Genomic DNA, 26,004 nt, shown 5'->3' on the forward strand with positions numbered 1-26,004 from the left:
CCAGCAGCCACTAGAGGGCGAAACCGGAAGCAAAGAGAGATTCTCCTCACTGCACATCCTGTCAGTGAAGAAGAAAGTGAGGCTGCACGTGTTTACAGCCCCCAAGACGAATATACTTTGAATAAGTGTTTAACATTTGGATTTCTGGATCTCTAACTCGAATACGACTAATTAAAAATGCCGAAAGTCAAGCCGGAGAGGAGGAGCAGGCAGCACCAAGAGGTGAAAAACCAAGGTATGTTTCTCCAGGAGGAGTTAGCGTTAGCACTATAGCAATTAGCAAACATTACTGTCAGCTGATGGAGGGAATGGGCTTTAAATGGCCCTCTTTATATCATACCCCTGCAACACATACTGAGCAGTTCACTACTCCAGTACCAGTTTAAAAACAACACATTGTTGGTATTTGAGGTTGTCAAATATGTCGCATGTGTTTACAGTAGAAATCTGTTTACTAACGCCCAATACATTTTTGTGAGACTCACACCAAAGTGAATCGCTATTTAACGTGGCACCATTGACCTACCAATGTAAATTCACAGACTGTTGTAAACATACTTTAAACATTTCGAGTGCCTTTTAGTTGTTTCGCCACACTGTTATTGCATGTTTATTCGTTTCTTAACTTTAATTATCATTATCCCCCTCTATATTCTCATGTGTACATGAGAACTGTGTTCTTATCTTATTCTGCTATAACTCCTGATTTCCATACACTACAGGGATCAATAAAGGTCCATCTTATCTTATCATAGAGATGTACCCCAATTAACCAGTTCATTTTGGGGAAAATGCCAATTAAGTTCTCAGTCGCAAAAGTAATGTTATGTACATTTCTGTCATAGTTACATATAAGATCTTACATTATATTAACACCAAATCATATGTTCATGTCTTAATGTTATTTGGCTTCTTAAAGGTCCCCATGTCATGGCCATTTCTACTGATCATAATTCCATTGTTGAGTTCTACTAGAATAGATTTATATTGTGCAATTTTCCAAAATCGCATTGGTTTCTCATACAGCATCTCTGTATAGTATGTGTATTTAGTCTCTGTCCTAAACGGCTTGTTGGAGCTCCTGCCCCCCCCCCTCCCTATGAGCCCAGTGGCCAGCGAGAAACAGCGAAACCCAGTCCGAACACACACACACACACACACCCGCAGCCTGGCTGGGATTTTGTGTGTGTGCTCACTAGGGATGTAACGATACCAAAAACTCGATAATATCGCGATAAAAAGTCCACGGTACGATATTTATCACGATATTGAAAAATAAAGGGAAACAAATGTGAATGTTTTTTTTACTTGAATTTATTTTTCTTTATTAAATAATAAATCTGATTTGTACAGCATTTTAGTAGGATAGTAGTATTTTAAAGTGTCAACAATATAATAATCAGACCCTGCAATAGAATAAATCAAGTTTCACTTTAGTTTTTCAAGTAGCTCAACTCTAACTCACTAACTCACTCACTCAGCATAATAAAGGTTATCTTTTAGGAATATGAGCATGTCCACATTTCCAGGTAGAAGCTGGGTTGTTTGGGCGTTTACAATATCCCCTGCTATGGAAAAAACTCTCTTGCTTGGTACCGATGTTGCTGACAGAGAGATATGCTTTGGCCATGGGTGACAGCAGTGGGTCAAACTGCATTGTCTCTCCACCACTTCAAAAACAATACAGTTTTTGCCAAGAAGGTGAGGCTTATTGACAGGGCGAGATATAAATATACTGTTGGTACTTGTCAATGTCTCTAGGTATGTACATGTAGCCCTGTAAATACGATGTCCTTTTGTGTTATCTGTTGTTTTATGTTCATGTTGTAACCTACTTGCTGCCATGTTGGACAGGTCTCCCTTCAAAAAGAGATTGATGATCTCAATGAGACCACCTGGTTAAATGAAGGTTTAAAAAAAAAAAATTGCGGTAGATTTTGTCAGTCTCACGATGGTATTGAGACATTTATTTACCGCGATATTCAATATATCTTTACATCCCTAGTGCTCACACACCGACTCACAGCCTCGCCGCGTTTTATGAGTGACTCTTCGGACAAAGCATTTTAATGTTATTGAATTATGCAAGAGCCCTTCAGTTAGAATTGGATGTAAATATATACCTTGTTTTACTAATCTACATCACACAAACTCAGTGCAACGTGTCTCATCTTGTCTGTTGCAGGGATTATGTTTAACACCGGCATCGGTCAGCACATCCTGAAGAATCCACTGGTTGTCAATGGGATCATTGAGAAGGTACGCTGTGCTGGTGCAACGTACAGTTAATGTTGTACACACATACACGACTATTTGTGAACAAAGACTCGAATGTTACAAAGATTATCACGATGTACAGTGTTGTTAAACCCTACTCATGGTTCATGATTTTCAGGCTGCCCTGAGGCCGACGGATGTGGTTCTGGAGGTGGGACCCGGTACTGGTAACATGACCGTGAAGCTGCTGGAAAAAGCCAAGAAGGTGAGAGCATGAAGGAGTCAATGAAGGTCATGAAGGAGTCAACTCAAGATCATTAATGTAGCCATATCCCATGTGCCTCTATGCCAGGGGTTCTCAATCTTTTTTGTTCATGCGGACCACTATTTATTATCAAGGATTTTCGCGGACCACCTCATATGCAAACCGTAAAAATAAGTACATATATAAACATAGTGTTAAAATGCCGATATTTTGTTAAAGTTAATTATAGACAATAAAAAGTAAATTGAAGCCTATCTGATAATTTTGTCGCACGTGTGAACGGTGTCTGTCTGCGTTGTGTATGTTTCTCAAAGAGGACGGCAGACGCTATTTTAATTAGGTCATCCAAAACAATGCCACAAGTGCACTCTCACTCTCTCACTCTCTCACACACACACGGTGCTGCCCCCCACACACACAGGCTTCAAATCAAGTTGCATAAATGCTTGAGCTACGTCATTGCAAATAAGCAGACAGCGCTGCTTCCCTCCCTCTCCCCCCCCACACACACACACACATGGCGCTGCCCCTCACACACAGGCTGTTTTTGTCCTTATTACAACAAATACACACTTGCAACTGATAACACTGGCAATGATTTTATATTTATGAGACTATTCAAAAAAAAAAATGCTTCAAAAAAGTGGGGGCTCCAAATAAGTGGGGGCTCCAAATAAGTGGGGGAACGGCGATCCCCCGCATACAACAGCCACTACACCACTGCCTGATATCAATAGAAAGCTAGGAATCTCCTCTTTCCAACTGTGTATACAACTCAAAATGTGTCTTCGGGTCAACGCGACTGATTTCGATAGAGCAAGTCACATATGAGTTGGTCCCCGAAAATCCTTGATAATAAAAAGTGGATTTTATTTAGCTTTTTTCCACGGACCACCTGCAGCACCCCGCAGACCACAGTTTGAGAACCGCTGCTCTATGCATTTGAACAGAATGTTACATCAGTGTTTCACGGGTCGAATGTTGTCAGGGTTATTCCTTTTTTTTTGTATCCAAACCTCATAGAAATGTGGTTTTCCATCACCTTTTATTTCTTTGGTTTGAGGTCTTCAACAGCTTTTAACAATCTAATTGGACAAAGAATTAAAAAGGTTAACATGTAGCTAACGGACATTTTTACCACATTTTCCAGCTTACATTTATCCTTCATCTTTTGCTTTTATCTGTTTTCTTTGAAGTGTCCACAGCAGTGTTACAGTAATTGTGTTTCAGTGTGCAGTCATTACAGAAAATGTCTATTTTTGCAGGTGGTGGCCTGTGAGTTGGACGGCAGATTAGTGGCTGAGCTTCAGAAAAGAGTACAGTGCACGTGAGTGGAGAGGGCGGCATGATTACACCACATATACATGTAAACCTAAGTATCTGCAATAGATGAAAAGTAAATACATGATCTATTAATAAACACATTGTGTTTTCCTACAGACCCATGCAGGCCAAACTTCAAATATTAATCGGAGATGTGCTAAAAACAGAATTGCCTTTCTTTGACGTCTGTGTGGCTAATTTACCTTACCAGGTAAATACATGTTTCCTCCACTCTGCATCACTTTCTCATCAGTCATTCAAAAACAATCCTGCTTTTGATTTTAAACCCCACTCTTCTCAATTTACAGATTTCGTCACCATTTGTCTTTAAGCTCCTTCTGCATCGACCTTTCTTCAGGTAAGAAATGACCCATGGCTACCGAGAGGACACTGTGTATGTCCATGTTGAGCGTTCAGCATTGTGTTTTACCTTTGCTCAGGTGTGCCGTGTTGATGTTCCAGAGAGAGTTTGCCATGCGACTTGTGGCCCAACCTGGAGACAAGCTGTTCTGCAGATTGTCCATCAACACACAGCTACTGGCCCGTGTGGACCATCTCATGAAGGTCAGTGCGTAACCTCTGATGTCTAAAAGCAAATCCCGAAAACAGCAAATTAATTACAGATTTCTTTTATTTATTAAAAAAGGTTCCCGTCAGCTTTTGTAATGAGTTGTTATCATAATGAATGACCTCATCTCCTTAAGACAATGGATAGGGGATATTTTTGTTATTGTGGTGATTTGGTGCTAATCGGCAACAAATACTCAATAATGTCCTTGGACTCAGAAACGCTCTGTACTGTCTGGAAATCTTTGGATTACACAAGTCAGAAAAAATCCTAGGCACCCAGCCCTCTATCCTATTCTCAAATAGTATAACACTTACCATAGTATCATACCCTCATCTTTATCTGCAACTTTGCTGGAGAAACGGTTTAAACAGAACAAATCCAAAAAGAAAGGCTGTGCCGCATTGAATGAGGATTTAAAATGTCAGTGTTATGAATAGAAATTCAAAGTATTTGATACAGTCTTTTGATTAAGTCTTCCTTTCATTCAAGGTTATTCCAATAGACAACTGTCTGTATGGTATGTTTCCCTTTATCAGGTAGGGAAGAATAATTTCCGTCCCCCTCCAAAAGTGGAGTCAAGTGTTGTCAGGATAGAACCGAAGAATCCTCCTCCTCCGGTCAACTTCCAGGTAAAGTTTGGCTCTATTAACAATGAATGATGTGATAATGCTGTTTGTTTTAAAAGGAAGTACATTTCTAAATATTGAAAAGTCTGCTTTCTCTTCTCTTGAATAGGAGTGGGATGGCCTGGTCAGGATAGCCTTTGTAAGGAAGAACAAAACCCTCAATGCCGCTTTTAAGTAAGTACCTGCTTTCTGCACACACTGCCCCGCCGGCCAAATCTGTTTTCTGTCAAAAAAAACGTGTATAAAAAGAAACGGGTGATCATATAGATTAATATTTCCAGGTCCAGTGCGGTTGAACAGCTGCTGGAAAAGAACTACAGGATTCACTGCTCTGTAAACAATGTGGTGAGTCGTAGTGTCCTTTGTCCCGCATGTTGTACTCAAGAGAGTTTTCAAAATGTCCAAGATCCAGAGATGGGAAGTAATGGAGTACAAATACTTTGTTACTGTACTTCAGTACATGTTTCTGGTATCAGTACTTTACTCCACTACTTATTTTTCTGACGACTTTTTACTTTTTTCACACAAATACCTGTACTTTCTACTTCTCACATTTTCAAAACGGGTTCGTTACTTTAGTTTTAATCTGCGTTTGGTGGCCGAAACATTAATTATCTAACAATGACATTATTGTTCTATTAATATAATTAAACTAAAGGGAGGTCAGTTAAACACGAGTATCTGTACTTCTACTTGAGTAAAGGATGTGTGTACTTTTGCCATCTCTGCCAAGACCACGCCTCGGCCACTTTTGAATCTAAAGTCCTGTTCTTAATCCTTACAGGAAATCCCAGCTGACTTCAGCATCACCAAGAAGGTTGAGAGTGTTTTGCAGGGGGTTGAGTTCAGTGAGAAGAGAGCCCGGACCATGGACATCGATGACTTCATGGTGTAAGTTGAACATCTTATTTATCTAATCTACTGAAATAAATATGATTATGTTTTGACCTTTTTTTTTTAATTATTATGACTTTCCTTCATCCTCAGGCTGCTTCATGCATTCAACTCAGCAGGGATCCACTTTACTTAAATGGCAGAGGGAACTGGTGCTGCGACTCTTATGTCCTGCCTTTATAACGAGAGGAGTGGAAAGTGCTTTGCTTGGAGGACCTGAACATCAAATGCTGAAATATTATTGTTGGATACTTTAAGAGCTCATATTGAGTGTGTGATTCTGCCTTAATGAATTTGTCAGGTGGAAGCTGTTTGAGCCCTCTTGGTTGTACTAGAGCCTGCCAGTGTGTGTGTTTGAGAGTTTGTTATTCATTAATCTGTTATTAACACTTATATTCTTAATCTACATTTGTTTTGAAAAAAAATGACCTCCTTGTGGAAAAGGTAAATATTTAACAGTGTAGGTTTGAGTGGCTGCAGTCTATTACAAATCATTTCAGATTGTCCACGTTTCTTTCTGTGTCAATGTTTTCTTACTCACTAAGACTAAATGTAGCTACAGATTGCAACGATTGATCAGTTTCTCCTCAATCCGTTTTTTTTTTTTTTTTTTTTTTTAAATAGGATATAGTTTAGTTTAAAAGTCAAATTATTGAACAAAAAAATATTACAATTTCCCGGAGCGATGTGTATCAGCGCAAAACACCAAATACATCACATTTACAACAATGAGAAGTAGCACATTCTGGGGCAAATCTTTGGCATGCTTTTTGGTAAAACGATTTTTCGAATAATTGAAGCCGTTAGCTAAACCCGTTTTAGCGCTTCCGGTGAGACCCTTTCAAAACAAAACTCATTGCATTTATCAAAAAATAACGTGGAAGGAAAGTTGAATTTGCTACAAAAATCATCGATATTTTCTAATTGACGCCCGTCCGTTGCTAAAATGCAATAAATAGGAAAAAGGTAGCCATTTATAATCCTGTGTTTCATAAAGATAATGGTGACATCTATCGGCCACCCTGGGTATTACACCTCAAACCACTACCCGTTGATCAGATACCATTGTGTCATTTTCAGATAATTAAATAGTTCATTTTAGACCCTTAACCAGTCACAGACTCACAAAACAGTTCACCATCAGCCCGTCTCTATGAAAGGTGAACCTCCTTTGTCCCTTTATGTAAAACAGGAAGCAGCTGTCACCATGGATACAATACACAGCGTCACTGGTGTTTTATGAAAAACGAATCCAACATTGTGTATAATGCTACAAGATGCATGCTTCATGTACATTTGTTTAAATATACATTTCTAAATGTCGAGCCCAATAACATAGGAAATATGTGATGATGTTTTAGTGACAGGTACATGATTTTCCAAGTCAGCAGGGTTTCATAACACACACCATTTCTACTCAAAGGTGTTAGAAGATTGCTCTTGCTGGAAGGTATTCATTACTAATTGTCACAAAAGTCCTTTTTAAATTAAGCACAGTCATCTTTATTACTTAATAAGATTTTGCAAACTACATGTAGTCGTGCCGAACATCAAGTGGTTATGCTTCCGTAGGTGACACTAAAAAAAAATGTCAGTCTCTAGAGAGCACGTGGCTTCTTGGGAACTATCTGCTTACTGGCTTGCTCCTCCTCTCGGAGTGTAGAGCGGAATGACTTCACTTTATCTGAGAGGGAAATAAATGAAAAAGTGATTAGTGTTTACTGGAGCAGGGTGTTTAGTCATCATCAGGCCATCGTGGGTTTCTGCCATACCCCGGAGCTCAGTGAGGATTTCTATCTTCTGGTCTAGGATCTGCTCCAATTGAGTGGCGTATGTTTCCACGTCATAATCCACCTCCTCCGTCATCTCCAGCAGCACCTTCTCATCTTCCAACCAGCGGATAGACTCCTGCTCAGAGGACACACACATACAGAAAGGCATTTTTAGTTTATGAAAGCCCGCGATTAACTCCGAGGTTACCAATGCAAGTTTGACTTTTACCAACAGAAAACTGATTTTATTGATTGTTTAGAACTTGTCAGTGTGAAGATCACTGTATTTGCATACCGTCAATATGTATAGCGTTCAAATGAACCTAAACAGAACATAAAAATGATGAGCAAGAGTTTTCAAAGAGTCTTTTCTTTGACCTGGAAAACAGCTCGATGGTCCTCCAGGACCTGCTCCTCCATCTCCACTAACTGAGACACCGCCTCGTGGAAGGTAAATAACTGGGGAGACACCTCCTCCTCCTGGGAACAAAGTTACAGGGTCAACAAGAGACAGAAACAGAATATTCACATATATATAACACCTCTGAAGTAGCTAAAACATAAATCCAATTACCGTCTACAAGTAATTCATATGGATTATTTAAAAGCACATTTCTCACAAGCAACAAGGTCTATGTAAAATATACCTCAACTATGAATTGTTGGACACAACCTGCCTTAACAACAGATTTGGAATCCGTTTCCAAAACGTTTGGTGACAGGTGTTACATCATAACAGGTTGTACATTGACGTGGTAATGAGTTAGAAATAAAAAGACAACCCCGTTAGCTTACATTCTGCTCACAGAGCAGTTTGAGGTCGTCTCTCTGCGGCGAGATACTCAGCCAGTCCTGGTCTAAAAGCTCCAGCTGGTTTACAGCGTGGATGTTGGGTCGGCCCCCGTCCATCATTTGGTTGGGGTCCACTGACAGCTCCTTCACCCTGCAGAGAAAAGGACTTTGAGCCGGGTTGGAGCGTATCTTTCAACCCAGTCTGCGGTTGGATCTGCATTATGACAGTAACTTGGGGTTTAAAGGAGCACAGGATGGCAGCAACATGACAGCGGTGACATCGTACATGTAGAAAGATGACTGTAGATGATTTGAAGCCTAATATAATTCATAAAAGTGGTATTCTCATAACAGACATGCTTACAGCGCTAATGAATCAGGACTATTTGATTACCTGCTGAGGGTTTGGACTCATCTTGTGCTTTCCCACAGCTATGTGAACGTTTCAGTGTCAATATGTACAGCAGCTAATACCCTATTGTGTCACGTTCTGTAATGCCATGTATTCTTTGTGACTCATCGCACACAACTTACACAGTAACATTTACACAGATTAAATAAAAGACACACCCACATGGACAGGCAGACGGATGTATTGTTTCTACAGGATTTAAAAGAAAAAAATATTGACACAGCTTAGACAAAGATAAGAGTGGGAGTCAACGCAAGGGAGGAGGATGAAAAGGCATGCAGATGAGAAATAGAGAAGGACGAGACAGTGAACAGCAGATGAAAGCAGCTGAGATGAGCTCATGGATGTACAGAGGGGGATAAATACCTGGAGGGAGCGCATGCATTGTGTGTGTGTGTGTTTATGTGTGCAGTGCTGTGGGGGGTTCTTGACCTGCTGGGAGAGGTAGCAGCAAAGTCATCGTATTCAAAGGTATTGGTAGGCGAGAGCTCAGAGCGACCGCCCTGAGAGAAGGGGATGTCCGACGGACTAATCCCAAACTCCTTCACTCTACACAGCAGCGATCCGCCACACCAGGGCACAGAGGAGCAGAGGGAAACACAGCAGGAAACAGAGAGGAGAGAGGGGATACAAGAGAGTCAGACAGAACTAGTAGAGTAGGCAGAGAAATGCACAAAAAACATTTGACAACTATCTATAGAAAAAGCATTCAAAGGAGCCATCATGTCGTAACATTGCATCATTTCTGTTTGTTCCCGTGACAACAAAGCTTTGTGTGAATCACTGAAGTCAGTAAACACATTCCCACCTGTTGGCGTAGCGTAGTGTGTTGAGGGTATTCTCACAGGATGTCATTCCAGGAGAGATTGTTGCAATCTGGGCAGAGAACATAAATAAATTATTCAAATGAATCCGATCCAGAAGAAACACGGACTTTGGATATGAATCAAGGGCAACAAACTGACCATGCATGTGCGTGAGTTCTCCCCGATGAAAGAGTCTCTCAGGACCTGGGTGAGCTTACTGGCTCTGAATGGAGTGTGGGGCTTGTTGCGGCCCAGAGCCCTGATACACTCCTGAAACAAAAGCAGACACACATTGTTTTGGTAAAGAAAGTATCACTTTTTTGGAATTAGTGCAATTTTGCAGCAGCCCCCCGGGGGGCCGCCACGGGGCGCCAGGGGGGTCACGCAAAGTTTGAGGGAAAGGGGAATTTATTTATTTTTTAAGTTACTTTTTTTTTGTTGATTTTATTAATAACTGCATATCTATAAATCTATGTGTCCTTTGATGCCAATCTTTTAATCTTTTTTACTTATTCCTATATATATATATATTTTTTTTTTCATCACACGACCGCCCTTCAAGCCAATCAGAATCGAGCTGCCGCTACTGAGAGTGAAACTGAGTATCTGCTCAGCTTGGAGCAAGTGAGAGCTAGTGAATATTTTTGCTCTGCAGCTGGATGAGAGCATGAATGTAGCAAATATTGATGTTTATATGAATATAAATATGTTTATTTTTAATATTACTGTTGAATATTATATATAATACTATTAAGGCATAAGTAGCTTTCAAAAATGCTAAAAAGATATGTTAATTGTTCATATTACTGTTGAAAATTATATAATATTATAAAGACAGAAATCACTTTAAAAATGCTTTATATGTTTACTGTTGATATTACTGTTTAATATTGTGATAAGAATGTTTATAACAGAAGACAATGAATGTAATGAATGACAAACAAAAGATAAATACCAAAAATGTTTAGAAGAATAACTGATTATTAATTATGAATACAAATATATATTAAGAAAATGTATTAAGCTGTATGATTAATTTGTCATATTCTCCATCATCAATTGCAACAGGGGGGCCCCCCGCCAGACGATAATACTATATGGGGGTCCTTGGCATGGCAAAATGTTGGGAACCCCTGGTCTATCCGACAAACCTTGAGGGCCAGCAAGCTCTTGTTGATCTCCGCCCCCTCCAGACGGGTTTGGCGGTCGGCACTCGATGTGTCGGCCCCCCTCTCGTTACCGGCGAGGTCGATGAGGGAGAACTTGCCGTGCATCTTGCCCTTCCTGCGGAGAATGATCTGGAAAACGGCGTGGCTGCGAGATGAGTGGGCGTTGGCTGATGTCTGCCCTGAGGTTCTGGAAGGGAGAGGAAGGACACAGACATATTAACATGGCACAAGGAAGAGCGCACACTAAATAAGAATTGTAGAGGGGGGGAAATGTGAAAAATGAGCTTGACTTTCTTTTCAGTTATCATGGACTATGATGTCATATTCTATTCAGAAACATTCGCAGCCTAGTGACCAACTCATGTCATGCATTAAAAAAAGATCATATCATTATATTTTAACAAACAAAGACAGTTCCTGCTGTGGTACCTGCAGCTGTTGCCCACTTCTATGAGTTTCAGGACCTCCTCTGTGCACTTGACATCCTTCTCCTGGAGTCCCACAACCTGCACCTGCTGCTTCCCATCCTCCAACACCCTCAGCTTAGTTTTACGATTCAGCAGGTCAAACACCTAAGAAAACATTTACTTCGTCAGAATTGGTTTTATTTTGGGGGTAAACAAACACAAACAAATGATTACTCATGACTTGCCTTTCCGCTGTAGATTTCAAAGAAGGTCGCGTGCACTTGAAGATCTAACTTCTTGTAGTTGGGTTTCTTCAACATGAGAAATACATCCCGAGCTGCACGGAAGAGACAAGAGATGTTACATTTCACCTAAGCAAGCCAAACCCATCATAATGAAAGATATTGTAAGGCGTAAATAAAGTATATTTACACTTTTACCAACTAGACGGACCACTTTTGGACAAAATGTCCTCTCCATTAAAGGCAGCTCATTGTGGAATAGCCTCCCAACTGAGATACGGGATTGTCCCACTCTCAATAGCTTTAAAGGTCAACTCAAAGAATGGTTGAGAAACAAACAGACGTGCGATCACCGCTAAATGCACTTTAACACCGGGGTATCTCCTTTTGCACTTTACATGTCGTTGCTGCTATAGTGTACTGCCATGTGGGAAATACTGGTGTATTCTGCTTTTGCACTTTTTGCATATCATGTATTTTGTTTTTGCTATGTTTGTAAAATATAAATGTCTTAAATGTTTTATGTGAGGGACTGCGGTTGGAAATGAGCTCAAAGCTAAATCTGGCACTGTTACGCTTGATACATTTGAATGTTTTAAGTGTTCGTCACTGTCCCTGCCAAATAAACGATTAAATGAACTAGAAAACATTAAATCTGCAGGAAACGCAGCCGCTGACTTACCAGCTAATGCATAAATTCCTTTAGAGCAGTCCTGGTTCTTCCCAGAGAAATCTCCACCCATAGTCTGAAAGACAGAAAACAATATCAGAGTCAGAAACAGGTGTATTACCAGGTAGGAGGAATTTGACTTGGTGTTGTGGTGCATACATAAAAAGTTTAAAAAAAATTAAAAACACAAGATAGAAAACTATTCTAAGAAACTATAATAACATTAAAAAATATAGAAGTATTTAGATTGAAATAGATTTGGAATAAAATATGTGCAGCAATAAAAAAAACAAGATATTGTGTACGTTGATGTAATATTATATTATATAGGTAATTCCAAATCATTTCCAAGGGTACAACTCTTAACAGTAGCCGTCGTGTCTGATCCGTAGTAATCCCTTTATTATCGAAGGGGTCTAGGTGTGTAACTCACGTGGGTTTTTCCACTGCCCGTCTGCCCATAGGCAAAGCATGTGGCCATGCCCCTCTCAAAAATGGTCTCCACTAGCGGTCTGGCTGTGAACCTGCAGGATGAGACAGAACACACATGTATTCACTGATCCAATGCAAGATATTACATAAATGCACACAATCGAATAAATAGGTCAGTTCCGCATCGTCCATCTTTCAAAACTAATGAAACAGCTCTTTCCGTGTTTCTTGGTTCGTTGTTACAAACCTGTAAACCAACTCATTGGTGGTGCTGTCGTCGAAGGCGTAGTCAAAGCGGAAGGTCTGGTTCTCCAGGTAACGGGTCAGGTCCACTTTCTGTTTGGGTTCGTGAACCATCACCACGTCCTTACTGGGGACGGTGAGCACATCCAGATCCTTCATGGCCAACTCTGGAACACAGCAGAGGCAAGACGTTTGATATCATTCAGACCTTGACAATAAACAAAACACGTGGTTTCCGAATCAAGAGCTGACCTTTCTTGTTGAGCGGACGTTTCCTCACGCAAACGCATATTCTGTGCTCTTCAATCTGGGCGGTGCAACAAAGACGGACATTTTATTAAATTGTTTCTGAGGGGTCGAGGTCTACAAATCCAGAGAGAAGGAGAAGCTTCATCTACTCACCAGATCTGCCGTGGTCAGGGGCCGGTAGTCCAGGCTGGCTCGGAAATCTCTGATCATGTACATGATCTCGTAGTTAGGGATGGTGGTATCCACCTCCTGAAGGAAGTTAGACAGTGAGGCACCAGCTTAATAACCATTCCTAGATGTCCACTACATTAAGAGGTCATCAAAATCAATGTAGATGTACCTGAGCTCTCTTCTCTCGTAGCTCCTGCTGCTGAATCCGGCGCCTCTCTCTCTTCTCCTGCAGCTTCTCCACCTCCTTCACGCAGTTTGACTTCCTCCTCGCTGCCATAAAGACAAGACAACGGAAGGAACAGTCACTCTGCTGCCTTTCAAAGGGTAAGCCTTTCTCAGCAAAAGGGTCTCTTCCTCTTTCTTTCTTCTACTTCCTCAGTCCTTTTCCTCGGCTTGAGCTGTATCTCTCTGAGTCTTTCCTGTCTCATGGTAACCCTTCAAACAAAAAGGGAGACTTCAGGCTATTTCCTACAAAGCAGAATACAGAAGTGCTGAGGCACGGAGCAGGATGCAGCGGCTGGCACACAGTCCCTCCACTACAACACTAGCTTCCTTCTCTAGATATAAACAAAAGGCCTCCACAGTATGTTTACAAATATTCATATATGCCTTCAATCTGCATCTCAACACAACTGGACCAAGGAACTGATATGCACATCACTCACAATCTGAGATATGATCTTTACTGCAATTACGCCAATTAAAATTAGTGGTGGTTTCAAATCAGGTGTGATTAACCAATAATCCACCGGAAGAAGCTTATTCCGAATCTCCCGGGAAAGCACACCCACACATTAGTTTTGTTCCAGGTCAATCACAAAGGCTTAGTTGCAATATTAAGAAGAACAGAAATCTGCAAACATGTGATTGCTTGCAGAGATGATCAGAAACAGAGCCATCTGATTGGCCCTGGCACGCTGCACAGCTTCCCTCTGTAAAGCCAAAGCTCTCTAAAACAGTCCTGTTGGCTGCATTCCCCGAGAACCCAGAATATCAGAGCAAAGGGATTAATAATCTGCTCTAATCTGGGAGGAGAAGAGGAGCTGGGTCGGCACCGGGACAGGGCGAGATAAGAGGGATTCAGTTCCATCGCTGTGTCTGGGTTACTCTCTCTAACACGAGGTGGGGGGAACAAGGACCTTCCTCTCCTGAGTTCATCAAATGACAGTTGGAGGGAATAGAGGATGAAATAAAAGGGTTATTGTTGATGTCTGAGCCTTGAGGAGTATCGCACAGAGGAAGAGGCTAATCCATGTGTGTGCCTGTGTGTGACTCAGCAGAAGTCAAACAACCAGCAGCCCAACAATATTTGTTTCTCCCTGTCTAATACCCAGAAAAGCCTGTCTGCTGGAAGGATTGTGTTTGTGCTACTTTACCACCACACCACAGCTTCAAATTGTATTGGACACACAATTTGACTAGAGGACTCTCAGTTTCTATTGGGGGACTGATATTAGAATCACAATTAGACATCGAGGGCAGGGGGAACATGCAGGTGATACATACAAAGCTGTCCAAGATCCTTTCTGGATATCGGCTGATGAGAGGATTCTGTGATAAACACGTGGTCAACAGAAACATGAGACATTACAATTCAACAGATGCTGAACTCCTAGAGAATAGAGTGGTGCAGGAACGAGTCCTAAAACCCGGAAGTGAGTTAGCATTTGACCACTTCCGGTTCCCTCGTCTCAGAGTCGATGGGTTTTTTAACTAGTTTTTGGAAAATAGCTCGAAATAAGGTCTGTGGTTGACACAAAGGTAAGAGACGGATTATGTTTTGTTCTACGACATTATTCATCAGCAGTGATCCCATTGGTGATTTTTGAAGAGTTGACGTGTCTGGAAAACGATGGTTGTTAACATGTGGCTCAATAGGACTACAGAAGTTGTTGAGGACGTTGTACTTCACTACGCCGAACACGTAAACACTCCCGCTAAGTTTGTTTGGCCCTGCGCTCTAGCAAACTGTTAAAACAAACGCTTCAACTTGTACGATTTAGAATCTGTATTTTTGAATATCGATCTTAAAGGTGGGGTAGGTCATTTTGGAGAAACCAGCTCGAGTGCGCTAGAATTAGAAAATACACAGCCGGAAAACATCTGCCACTTCCTTACAGAGCCCCTCCCCCAACACACACGAACGTGCACATGACCAATGAGGGCACGAGATAAGTTTGTGCACAGATGGAAGGCTGACAGGCAGGTAGGCCATCCAGTTACTTTAGCCGGGCCGGCTCAGATGATTGGTCGTGTTTTTTACAGTACTACGGCTTCCACAGATGACATTTGTGTATCTATTTTTTGTCAAAGCACTTCAGATATTCATTGCTATCGGGATGTTAAGAGCATTCCATGGAACTTACCTACCCCACCTTTAAGTTGGCGTGATGTTGAAGTCTCCTGCTGTAGTTCGTTTATAGCATAATGTTAGCATTTTGCTTCTGGCAATTAGATTTATGATTCGGAAATGATAAAAGAAGGGTAGACGTGGAGATTATCCGGCTGAACAAAACGTGCATTTATCTAACAGGTTCGTTTTCCACAGATCTTATTTTTTACAATATTTCAAAATCCCATTACTTTTTTGTCGAGGGAACCCTTACTTCCGGGTCGGCCTACAAAAATACGTCGTCCCCTGCACCACTCTATAAGTTAACTTAAGGCCAATTGCTTAAAACTGGTTCCCTAAAAGAACTACTTTCTGAAGAAAGGTCGCAGGTGAGATCACAGTCAAGGTTAATTAAAAAACAGTTTGGATCATGTTACCGTTCTGCAGTTGCTGTGCAGTCTGAGCCTGAGTGAGCTGAGCGGGCTGCAGAGAGGGGGGGGGAGGGGGGGCCGGCTCTGGTTGTGGAGGCGGGGGTTGTCTGGCCCGCGTCGGAATCACTGAAAATACAAAACCACAATGCTCACATAACGAGTTTGGACTTGCTATTAAAGCTGAACCCACTGTTTTAAACTTAAAATAACTTAATTGAAATCTGTTTAATGTTGAGTGACTTTTACCCCAGAAAGCATTTATCTAGGTATTCTAAGTACTGTGATCATACTGGACACCTGTACGTATTAAACAGTGCTTTTTCCCTCCCTTTGTTCATATTCAAGATTTAAGAGCAAGCCATGAGAAGAGAACGCATCTATTCCCAGGGAAATGCATGAAACAAACCTCGATTATCCCGGGACGGAGTGTCATTCTTTATGGGCGCTATCGTCCGACGGTTCTGCGAGAAAAATCAAAAGAGAATTGGGTTCAAAGATTCCTAATTTTACTTTTACATATTTAATGGCTGCTCTGAGGCTTGAGAAAGGAAACATCCTTTTTTTTATTATTTTGTTTTCAACCTCCTCTGCAATGTAGAGATACAGAAATAGACAAAGCCAGAGAATCAGATTAGTACAGAGAACTCATTTATCAACACTAATCTCCCAGATGACATGACACTGCCAAAGCACTCATGTCAAAGTATCTTAAAAAAAGGAATAAAGTAGACCCTGTCCAAATCACAAAAGGCTGTAGGATAATTCCTGTACAGGTTACGGATCTAGTTTACCCCTGGATGTACTTTACAGATGATAGAGGTACACAACCAAAAATAACTTCAATAGTTAAAATAGTTAAAAGCCAAAATGACACCATCCTATAAGAGTGGCATAGCTCAAATTTGAACAATTAAACTGCACTATTTTTTATCCCAGAAACATCTCATTTTACATTGCCTGACATTTTTTACTGTAAGTCAGATGTATTCAAACCTGGAATATTTACCCAAAAGAATGCCAGTGTTAACCTGCTAGTCCCCTTATCTTATACTGTGTACTTAACAGGACCAATTAGATGGTTCCCTAAGAGGATCCCTGATCTATTAAGATCCAGCAAACTGCAGCATCATAAAAACCTGAACCAGTCGGAGCACTTTACAGACTTTCCCTCACATGGAGGGAACCAAACAAAAGAAATTAAATTACTATTTTGTTCAAACTGTTCAAATTATATAACAAACATTTGTTACAGTAGTTGGCAGACAGGCTGGCATTCAGACTCTTACCTTTGCGATTTTATTGACCTTCACACTTGTGGGTGTAGGGGGGGGTGGAGTCTCTGGACTTTGGGCAATTTCCTCATCTGGAGCCACATCTGGGTTAAGTGCAAATACACTCTCCAAGTCGATCTGTCCAGAAACAGAAGAGTATTAATACCATTACATGAATTAACCAACAAATAAGTAAGATGAATGGATATATTGATCGCTGAAGAGTCAAAGAAGCTGAATAAAATGCACCTTTCAATGTTGTAAAACGTGGGAGTACTTTGACTTAGTAAAAGGTTTGCATATTTTTTTCAAAACTCTAATTTTACTTATTTTCAGAATGTAAATGACATCCGAGTTCAAAAGGATATATATTTTAACCATAAACTTTTCATTATACTCATCCAGACGTGGAAATTACATGAAACAAGTGACATACTTTCCATACTGCATATGACCCTTAAAGTACAGCTTAGTTCTAAGTGTTATATTAAGTGTGAATCTGAAGTATTGAGTAATTTAGACATAAATCAGACTTGAATCATAATCTTAATGACTTTAATGTTGACTTGATTATTACATATAACAGACTTGCACCAATGACTGTGTTTGTCTGTGAGCATCAAACAAAGGCAGTGTCATTTATCCATACAGGACCTAAAGCATCGATTCTCAACGACCACACAAGAGATCCTAGAACTAAGTGAGTGAATTTACTGTCAACACTAAAATGGTTTTCAGATACCAACACAGCGTAATGGCATTATTTTTGTGTTATAACTGTACGTTAGCATTATCCAACCCCATTCGTCTTTTAAACCGAAAACACAGGATGAAAGTGAAAACAGAGAGAGATTGAGATGACGGAAAATAGTAGGGCTGCTCAATTAATCGTATTTTAATCGCAATTACGATTACGAAAAAAAATGTAATCGAAATAAAACGATTATTTTTTTATTATTATTATGAATTCGTTTTTTTTAATTATTATTATTTTTATTTTTATTATTGGTTTTTCAGTTGAGTTATACTTAAAGTTCAGGGTAATCAACTGTTAAAAACCTAATGTTCAAACGTTTTTTCTCCAATAAATTGATGTTTTCAAAGTAAATGAATAATTGTTTTTTTAATAATCGTGATATCAATTATTGACCCAAATAATCGAGATTAGGATTTTTGCCATAATCGAGCAGCCCTAGAAAATAGTACTGACTTACAAATAAATCCAATTGACTGCAATATCAGAATGTAAATACAATTGTACAGCACTTCTTTTACAACATCTCCATATAATAAGAGAATATATAAGTGGGATAGCAAATATATAATACAAATGTAAAAAAGCAACAAGAGAAGTCTGCTGTGTTGTTGAACACTGTGTTGCAGGCTGTGTGAGGTCATCAGTGTACAGAGGGTGACGTCTGCTGCGACTGTATTTCATGCAGGAAGGTTATGTAATCACCACAGCGCCTGAATGTCTTTTTGAATGCATTATTTATTGAGGTGGGGAAGGAAAGAATACTCAGGCTAGTGCTTGTGCTACAAGTGGTAATAAAACGTCATTTACCTCTTTCCCTTTGGTGTCTCCATTTTCTATCCACTCCACTGTGACGCTCTCATTGTCCTCATTCAGTGAGGTCACCATCGACTGGTGTATACGTCCTGAGGAAGTAGCAAAGACAGGGAAGCATAAGATAGGCAGACAAACACTGAGGTGAAGGCAGTGTTTACAAAGGCCCATCAAATCACCTGGCACTAAACCAGGGTATCTGCACATTTTTTAAGTACAAATGTAATGACTTTTAAGACCTTTTTAAGACCTCTAAAAAGGAAAACATAATACCAATACAAAAAAAATCGGTGAACTAGACAACAGTATAAACCGTTACTGAGTTTAATTGCATTTGAATAACGGGAAATATTCAGTGCGAATTACCCAACATGGTTGGCTTCGCATTAACAACAAAATAATTGTATGGAAGTAGACCAATGGAAACCAATACCCCCCTGCACAGTGCACACTCATTCATTCTGCCCCAGATACAATTGAATACCTCCCCTCCTAAAATGTCAGACCTTTTTAGACATAAAATAAATGTATGACTTTTAAGACTTTTTAAGGATCCTGGTTTTAAACACTTCAATGATGACATCATTTAAATCATGTCTTTTCACAGATTCACTAACTAGTAGCACATTTTATTTTCACATTAACAAATAAACAAAATCAGACAGCAGCAAATAGGTCAGGCTAATCTTCCAATCTGTCCACGAGGTTTAATTATGACCTGTTGGGGAGAATCACTGGTGAAGGAGACAAGCACTGCTGCTGCAGCGAGCGTCTGTGTTTCTCTCCGCCTCTCTGTCTGCAGTGTCATAAACACAGCTGTAAAGAGACGCCTCAGACCCCCATCTTTGTCTATCTGGATCCGACTGTAGGCTGTAAATTCCCAATACAATCCAGGGAAACACCATGTTCCTGTAGCCATTATTCAGAGAGCCGGCAGCTAGCGAGCAAAGATGCTTTTAGCGTTCTCAGCTGCTGAACCTTTCATGGTTTTACCTTATAATGTTTTCATTCGGCAAATGCAAAAAGCAAATGTAGATTGCTTTAAAAACAGAGTTGACGGGAAATGTTGGCTACTCAGAAGATCAGAACCTCTGGATGCAAAAAGGTGGACATAACATGGATTAATTATAACTAGACAGTACTGTGCATGTGACTGAAAAATGACATGTGACTATTGTGACTTAAAATAGTCACACATTCCAAAAGCAACAATAATTTAGATTGTACATACATAAACAATGATGTAATATAACACTACCATAAAAAAAGTAATGAACAATTAAGACATCAATCTTCTATCTCGCTGCTCTACCCTCCATCAGAAATGGCCCGCATACATTTCTGCCATTGAGAGCTCATGTTACAGAGACAAGCGTTTGAAAAAGAGGCTTCTTGTTAACAAAACACAGAGGAGCTCATGCAGCCTTCCAAACCCATTGACTTGAACTGGCTAAAGTTTAAAAGATGAAAACAGTTCATTTCACAACAAACTACAAAAGGATTGGTTTCCTTTCAAAACATGTTTGCTCAAAACAGCTTCAATTTGCTTGGCATTAATTCTCTGCAACCAGTCTCCTGACTCCATGATCATATGATTCCCTTCACTACATATCTCATTCAGTCAGGGGACATCTGCAATAGCTGTGTTTCTGAACTCACGTATTCAGGTGTTTCTTTAATGTGTCATCTGTCTGACTGTACATTAAAGTCGGACATTTTTTATTATTTCTGTGTACTTCAATTATGGTTTTGCGAATATGTCTGGTCTGTTCAACTGTGACATGGTAGGGAACCAAACGCTTTGGCAACGGTGAAGGATGCTGGGACAGGCCCGTGGCAGTGTTTGGGGTTACACCTCGACTGAAGGACAGTGTTGAGAGCATACCATGCTGCAATAGTGAGGGCATCACTCAGCAGAGGATTTACAGCCAAACAGAGTCACAGGCAAGTCCCTCCAAATCACTGCTGTTTCTTTTAGCTAAAGGAAGCCACATGACTCTAATGATGTGGAGAATGTGAATGCCAGGACAGGTTGACATGCTGAGACACACTCACTAATACTGACTGAGGTTGAAGATATGATACATGTATAATGTGAAGGTAACAGCAATTCTCAATTTCCAAATGGAAAGGCATTCTAAGCTAGCTTGCTGCTTGTATTTAATGTTTAGTTATTGGTGGCACAGAGACGATATACCCTGAATAGAGGCAACAGTAACACCCTACACCACAATACTAATGTGTAGTGTGTTTCAGCCAAGGGCCGAGAGAGCCAGGGATGGAGCTCCACACCATCAGAGCATTTTTTAACAATTAAAAATTAATTTTCTCCCTCCAAATCCAGAGGCAGGGTGTCATAATGTGACAGGAGGAAACTGAAAATGATGTTGTATTAGGGCTGCTCAATTAATTGTATTTTAATCGCGATTACGATTATGGCTTGCAACGATTACGAAAACAACGTAATCAAAATAAAACGATTATTTTTTTATTATAACTTTTTTCTTTCTTTTTTATAATACTTTTTTTTTTTCAGTCGAAGTATACTTAAAGTTCACGGTAATCAACTGTTAAAAACATACTGTTCACATTTTTTCTCTCCAATAAATGGATGTTTTCAAAGTCAATGAATAAATCACATTTAATAATCGCAATTACAATTATTGACCCAAATAATCGAGATTATGATTTTTGCCATAATCGAGCAGCCCTATGTTGTATTGTAAATTAAACTTCTTAAAAAAGGTTTCTACCTTTATTTCAGCCTCTCAAATATATTAGCCTGATGACAGTTACCAAGTCCAAGCTCAAATAACTTTCTAACAAGTAAATATTTGGTGTAAGTAATTGGTTAGTCATTTATATTATTAAAAAGTGATCACTTTAGATTATGATTTATATTAGTTTAAAAAGGGAAGATAATTGGTTTTGTGGCAGACACTTTATCAACAAGAACAACACACAATGGTGTGAAGCTGTACACTTTGCTGATGATAAAAACATTTCATTTCACTATCCAAAGGTGTAGTGGCCTCTTCCTCACTTTCACACACACATTCGGTAACTGAATTAATTATCCCACTTTAATACAAAAGACCTGGCTGATTCAGGCTGACATTACTAGTAGGTGAGGGGCTTAAGAGGGGGTGCTCGAAGTCCAAGAAAAAAAAACTCTTCAAAGCAACAGTTTCACTACAAAACTAAAGAAACTTTGTTGACATGTGTCAACAGTTTCCACCTATGTTTCTTACTCTCTTACTTGCTACCCTTTGCCCTCAACCTATTCTAAGGGAGTGCTTGTTCTTCCGTCTGTCTGTGTCTGTGTATTCTCTTGTTCCGATTAACCCCAGCCAAAGATGTTCTTGTTTTGTGTCTATATCTACGCCGGGATCCGAAGTCGAGGCTGATCTTGCTGTGGTCCTGTGTCCTGGATCCTCTATCCTGAGTTCTGGATTAAGTCGTGGACTTCGGGTCGTGTCTAAACCTGTCTCTGCGGTCCTGCCTGGGTCTCGTCATGCTGCCTCCTTGAAGGCTCCCACAGGATTGTTGACATCTTCGTAGATTCATCTTCTTATTACAGACATGCATTTCCTAACATTTGGTCTACCTATGCTGTAAAATGTATTATCTCTTCGATTTACACACAGCATCTATTGCATGTCTGTCCGTCCTGGGAGAGGGATCCCTCCTCTGTTGCTCTCCCTGAGGTTTCTCCCATTTTTTCCCTTTAAACTGTGGGTTTTTTCTGGAAGTTTTTCCTTGTACGATGTGAGGGTCTAAGGACAGAGTGTGTCGTTTTTTCTCATACTGATATTCTGAACAATCTCTGCGGTTGTATTAGCTGTAAAGTGTCTCTACTGTAGGCTATTTTTATTATATGTACAGCACTTTGGCTCGACTAAAAGTCGTTTATAAATGTGCTATATAAATAAAACTTGATTTGATTTGATATCACAGACAGATAAATATGACAGTCCATAATCGCTAAGCATGTAGGTGACATATGTCTCTCTTGCACACTGCCATGTTTCACTCAGAATTCATGCCAGATAATAACAGATAATCTAAGTCCAATATGAAACATTGAATTAATTATGGCATTAAATTGCATACAAAACAAATGTATTTCACCGACAGAATAGTACAAGATAATTCTCTATGAGATTTGGCTCCCATCAGGACTGACTGTGGAAGGGATAAACGCAGGGGGAGCGGGACAGCCTCCTGGCAGCATCTAGGGAGCTGCAACAGATGGGGTGGTGGCCTCATTCTGCGTTGAGTCTGAACCAGCCCAGGCACCAACCCCCATGAGAGAGGGCAATCCCTGCTCTGGATGCTACACCAACCAGCAGGGAAATGGATCGACTGAACAGCTTCTCTCTCTCTCTCTCTCTCTCTCTCTAGGCCTCGCAAGCGTTTTTTCACATCTGACCCCTGACTTGAGAGTACTGAGGAGGACTGTGTAATCTAATGCCTCGGGATGAAAACGTTGAGGATATCATCATCAACAACAACCAATTCAACAGTTAAAAACACACCCTTGCCACTACCTTGGAACCATTTTTTTTTTTTCAATCAAGTACTTTGTTCAAAGTATTTATTTTTCAAGTTGTACGAAACTGGGTGTAGCTCAACTCTGTAAAGGGCCAGAAGGAGTGGCTCAAACTGTTGTTGTCATCTGCATGGCCCTGAAGAAATGCTGTGTGGCTACATAGTAGAGAAGGCATAATAAAGCTGACATTCACATAGAAAGAGTCACACAACAAGCCTCCTCTCCCTTCCCCTGTCTACTTCTCTGTTAACCCTTGGAATAGATAAGCTAAAGTGAGTGTATTGTAATCACAGCCTCTTCCCTGATGACAGTGTGCACAATGCCTGTATGTATGCATGTGTAAGGAAGTAGGCACAGAGCTGTTCCATTAACTAATAATGGTTTGACTTTATCACATAATTAACAATATTTTGGCATGATTTAGATCCTCTAATTTATTTGTTATAAGATGTTGTATAAGGTGATCCAAAGTGTCAAAAACGACCATTCTCTACAAATAACCAATGAAATGAATAAGATACTGGGACAGTCAGTCCATGGTGTTATTATTTATACATAACATGTCAGATGCTGAATAACTATCGATTCTTGATTTTGAACAATTCTAGGCAGATGTAGAAGAGTACTATTAGTAAAAGCTGCAATACTGCAAATGTGTGTCAATGTATACTTTGTATTAACACATGAAGTATGATAAGCAACTAGTAATTACATATGTAAAATACATGTAGTGGAATCAAAAGTACAACATTACCCTACAAAATGTAGTGAAGTAAAAAAGTAACATAATGTAAAAATATTCCTCACTCATTACAGGGTTTACATCACAACTGGCGTAAGTTCAGTAAACATCTAAAAACCTCAGTAAATCCATTACATTGGCCATTAACACCAGGCAAATGGGGAAGCTGTTTGTCAACTAAATGAGAAGTGTATGGTTTTATATACAATCTATTGTGTCACTACAGCGACACTGTTGCAATAAAGCCGGTAACGCTACTGTTAGCCGTTTAGCTAGCCGCAGGCTAATGTTGTTGTCTATCGCTTGGTTAGCTATTTAGCTTAGGTTAGTTACATTTCAAATCCATGATGGAGAAAACCATAACGGTAACGTTAGTGTTTGAGATTGTTTAATTTCAAATTGGAAGCACTTGGTTTTATATAAACATTTGAAGTGGAAACAAACGGCGAGAGAAGCTAGCTAACAAAGGTATGAGCTCATTCAAAGGCTTTGGCCATGTTGAAGCCCTCCGCCCTGACAGCTCATATTCATGTTTTCGTCCAGCTAACGTTACGCTCCACAGGAACAACGGTTGCTGCATTCAACACAGCAACAAAGATCCCAACAACTTGTGCGACCGGGAGAAAAGGAACTTACCATCACTGCGCTTTATCTCCACATAAGTACCAACGACGATCTTCCCAAAACACGACGCCATCCTACATTACTTTAAATGATCAGAAACAGTACTAAATACTTATTATGAACCGGGTAAATGCAGTTACTTCTTGTGTTTGGCCGTCTTTGGTCGGGCAGGAAGATGCAGGAGAGAGGCAACAGAATGAGCTAGCATTGAGTAGCTACCAAGACTAGTAAAGCCTTTCCGGTCTGGTATTTTTCAAAATAAAACCATGTGCAATCTTGAATTACATTGCATGAAGAAGATGAACCAAAGAAAGGGATGAGTCTAAAAAAATAGGGATTGTAAAGCAGGTATACATTATGAGGAATATTGCTTGTGTAAGGACAAATAATTCATGCATTGCTGATAATATTTCCCATAAGTAAATCATCTGAACAGTTCTTTCAGCACTTTGATTAATTAAACAGACTTAATACCACTTTGGTAGTAAGTGTTGCTCTTATTGTAGTGGATGGCTTATGCCACCTGGTGGCACCAGGGCCAATGTTTCTCTTTATTTTGTGTGTGTTACTTCATCATAACCGTACCAGAAACAGGACGAAATTAACAAAACTGTATGATTTGCAACCTTACCCTGCTTGTCTGGTAGAAGATCTGGTAGGGTCAACGTGTTTCCACAGTATAAGGTTGATTTCCTGTGTTATACCACACACACACACACACACACACACACACACACACACACACACACACACACACACACACACACACACACACACACACACACACACACACACACACACACACACACACACACACACACACACACACTACTGACCCCAAATTATTGGGCTCGAGATCATTCTCTTTCTAGAAGCTACCAGGTTCTTCTGTGGTCCTGCAGCTGTCAGCCCCCCCACTTAACTATCTCCATACACACACCTCCTTTAAACTCCCTCCTGCCACTTTGGCAACAGGCATTTGCTGGTAACTTCTCAGCTGTCTATGCCCTAAATAGACCTTATCAGGAGCAGACCACCTTTGAGGGTGGTCCCTCTCACAGATTTTATTGAATGGAAAATATTTGTTATTCATAGAGCCTCGGATATTTAAAAAAACACCAATAATGTCTTTGCAAACCAAGTCATCATGGTTTATAATGACTTTTGAAACAAAGTTGTTCTTTGAGGTATTAGAGTGCAAGCAGTCGACCCCTATTTGTGATG

General features: G+C 40.1%; 2 protein-coding genes across 6 annotated transcripts; one reads left to right on the top strand and one right to left on the bottom strand.

Moving 5' to 3' along the window:
• Window positions 1–20: 20 nt before the first annotated feature.
• Window positions 21–6,402, top strand: dimt1l (DIM1 dimethyladenosine transferase 1-like). The gene is made up of 12 exons (XM_079686721.1): window positions 21–235; window positions 2,186–2,259; window positions 2,396–2,482; window positions 3,748–3,809; window positions 3,923–4,016; window positions 4,114–4,163; window positions 4,246–4,369; window positions 4,913–5,005; window positions 5,112–5,176; window positions 5,284–5,347; window positions 5,787–5,893; window positions 5,990–6,402. Exons 1-12 carry the CDS (start codon window positions 178–180, stop codon window positions 6,030–6,032), a joined length of 921 nt encoding a protein of 306 aa, XP_079542847.1. The 5' UTR covers window positions 21–177; the 3' UTR covers window positions 6,033–6,402.
• A 973-nt stretch (window positions 6,403–7,375) lies between these two features.
• LOC307042693 (kinesin-like protein KIF2A) lies at window positions 7,376–25,688 on the bottom strand. Of its 5 annotated transcripts, none has more exons than XM_079686713.1 (22): window positions 25,412–25,688; window positions 18,860–18,954; window positions 17,311–17,433; window positions 16,431–16,485; window positions 16,031–16,150; window positions 14,768–14,812; window positions 13,431–13,531; window positions 13,244–13,339; window positions 13,094–13,148; window positions 12,846–13,008; window positions 12,600–12,690; window positions 12,179–12,242; window positions 11,500–11,591; window positions 11,277–11,419; window positions 10,830–11,034; window positions 9,838–9,948; window positions 9,681–9,748; window positions 9,305–9,421; window positions 8,464–8,611; window positions 8,047–8,148; window positions 7,669–7,804; window positions 7,376–7,580 (listed from the first exon to the last, which is right to left on the bottom strand). In XM_079686713.1, exons 2-22 carry the CDS (start codon window positions 18,935–18,937, stop codon window positions 7,495–7,497), a joined length of 2,199 nt encoding a protein of 732 aa, XP_079542839.1. In that variant the 5' UTR covers window positions 18,938–18,954; window positions 25,412–25,688; the 3' UTR covers window positions 7,376–7,494. The 5 variants fall into 5 exon arrangements, with proteins under 5 accessions (XP_079542839.1, XP_079542837.1, XP_079542838.1 ...); XM_079686711.1 differs by lacking the exon at window positions 25,412–25,688 and adding an exon at window positions 24,793–25,017; XM_079686712.1 differs by lacking the exons at window positions 14,768–14,812; window positions 25,412–25,688 and adding an exon at window positions 24,793–25,017.
• Window positions 25,689–26,004: the final 316 nt, after the last annotated feature.

This window comes from Notothenia rossii (genome assembly GCF_949606895.1).
Source record: "Notothenia rossii genome assembly, chromosome: 6".
In the NCBI taxonomy this organism is placed as follows: Eukaryota; Metazoa; Chordata; class Actinopteri; order Perciformes; family Nototheniidae; genus Notothenia; species Notothenia rossii.